This window comes from Carlito syrichta, unplaced genomic scaffold (genome assembly GCF_000164805.1).
Source record: "Carlito syrichta isolate Samal-C Ts95f unplaced genomic scaffold, Tarsius_syrichta-2.0.1 Scaffold309054, whole genome shotgun sequence".
NCBI classification, from domain to species: domain Eukaryota; kingdom Metazoa; phylum Chordata; class Mammalia; order Primates; family Tarsiidae; genus Carlito; species Carlito syrichta.
The window spans coordinates 98,185-98,900 of NW_007253150.1; the positions used below are offsets into that span (position 1 = coordinate 98,185).

General features: G+C 60.9%; 1 protein-coding gene across 1 annotated transcript in view; it reads right to left on the minus strand.

Annotated features, from left to right (window-relative positions):
• Positions 1–239: 239 nt before the first annotated feature.
• LOC103269071 (metabotropic glutamate receptor 1-like) overlaps positions 240–716 on the minus strand; it is an 84,266-nt gene continuing 83,789 nt past the window's right edge. The window contains 2 exon segments of the mRNA XM_021716870.1: positions 240–712; positions 715–716. The exon segment at positions 715–716 is cut by the window's right edge and continues 531 nt beyond it. Coding sequence (XP_021572545.1) covers positions 324–712; positions 715–716 — 391 coding nt within the window. The 3' untranslated portion in view covers positions 240–323.

The following is a 716-nucleotide window of genomic DNA, read 5'->3' on the forward strand; positions in this document are numbered from 1 at the left end:
TACATATTTTTTTTTTTTTTCTTTTTTTGCCGTGAAAGTTTCATACCATATGGAATTGTGCTTTGTCAGAATTCCCTTTCTTCCCAGGGAAGGCTTTTGAATAATTCCAGACTCAGAAGCCTGGCCTGGATTACATTTCGCCTCGGCCTCTCCCTCTCTCCTTACTTAAGGTGACAACAGTCTCAGCAGCCACAAGTGCTCCTTCCTCTCCTGACTCGGCCTCCACTTCTCCCTCGCCTCTCCCCCACCCAGCTCTCCGCACATCTCTGGGGGGTGTTGGCGCTCTCCGGCCTACCTCGCTTTTCCACGTGGACCCCTCCGCCCTACAGGGTGGAAGAGCTTTGCTTGTAGTCCCGCAGGATGGCAGAGGCGTAGGACACGTCGGGAGGGGTGCAGAGCACGGACTCGGACACGGGGGAGCTGGGCGCCGAGCTGCCCGACGCCACCGAGTCTCGAAAAGGCGACGGCGGCGTCAAGGCAGGCGAATCCTCCGGGGTCAGCTTGCTGGCCGCCGGCAGGTCCTCCTCTTCCTCCTCCAGCTCGTCCTCCTCCGTGTTCCCTTCGCGCTCGTGCTCGAACACGTACTCCTGCAGGAGCTTGAACCTCTCGCTGTCGTCCTCGTCCTCGGCAGGCGGGGAGACCGGCTCCTCCCCGAAGGAGCTCAGCTGCAGCGGTAGCATCTGCAGGTGCTGTGGGGGCGGCGGGGGCGGGGGGCG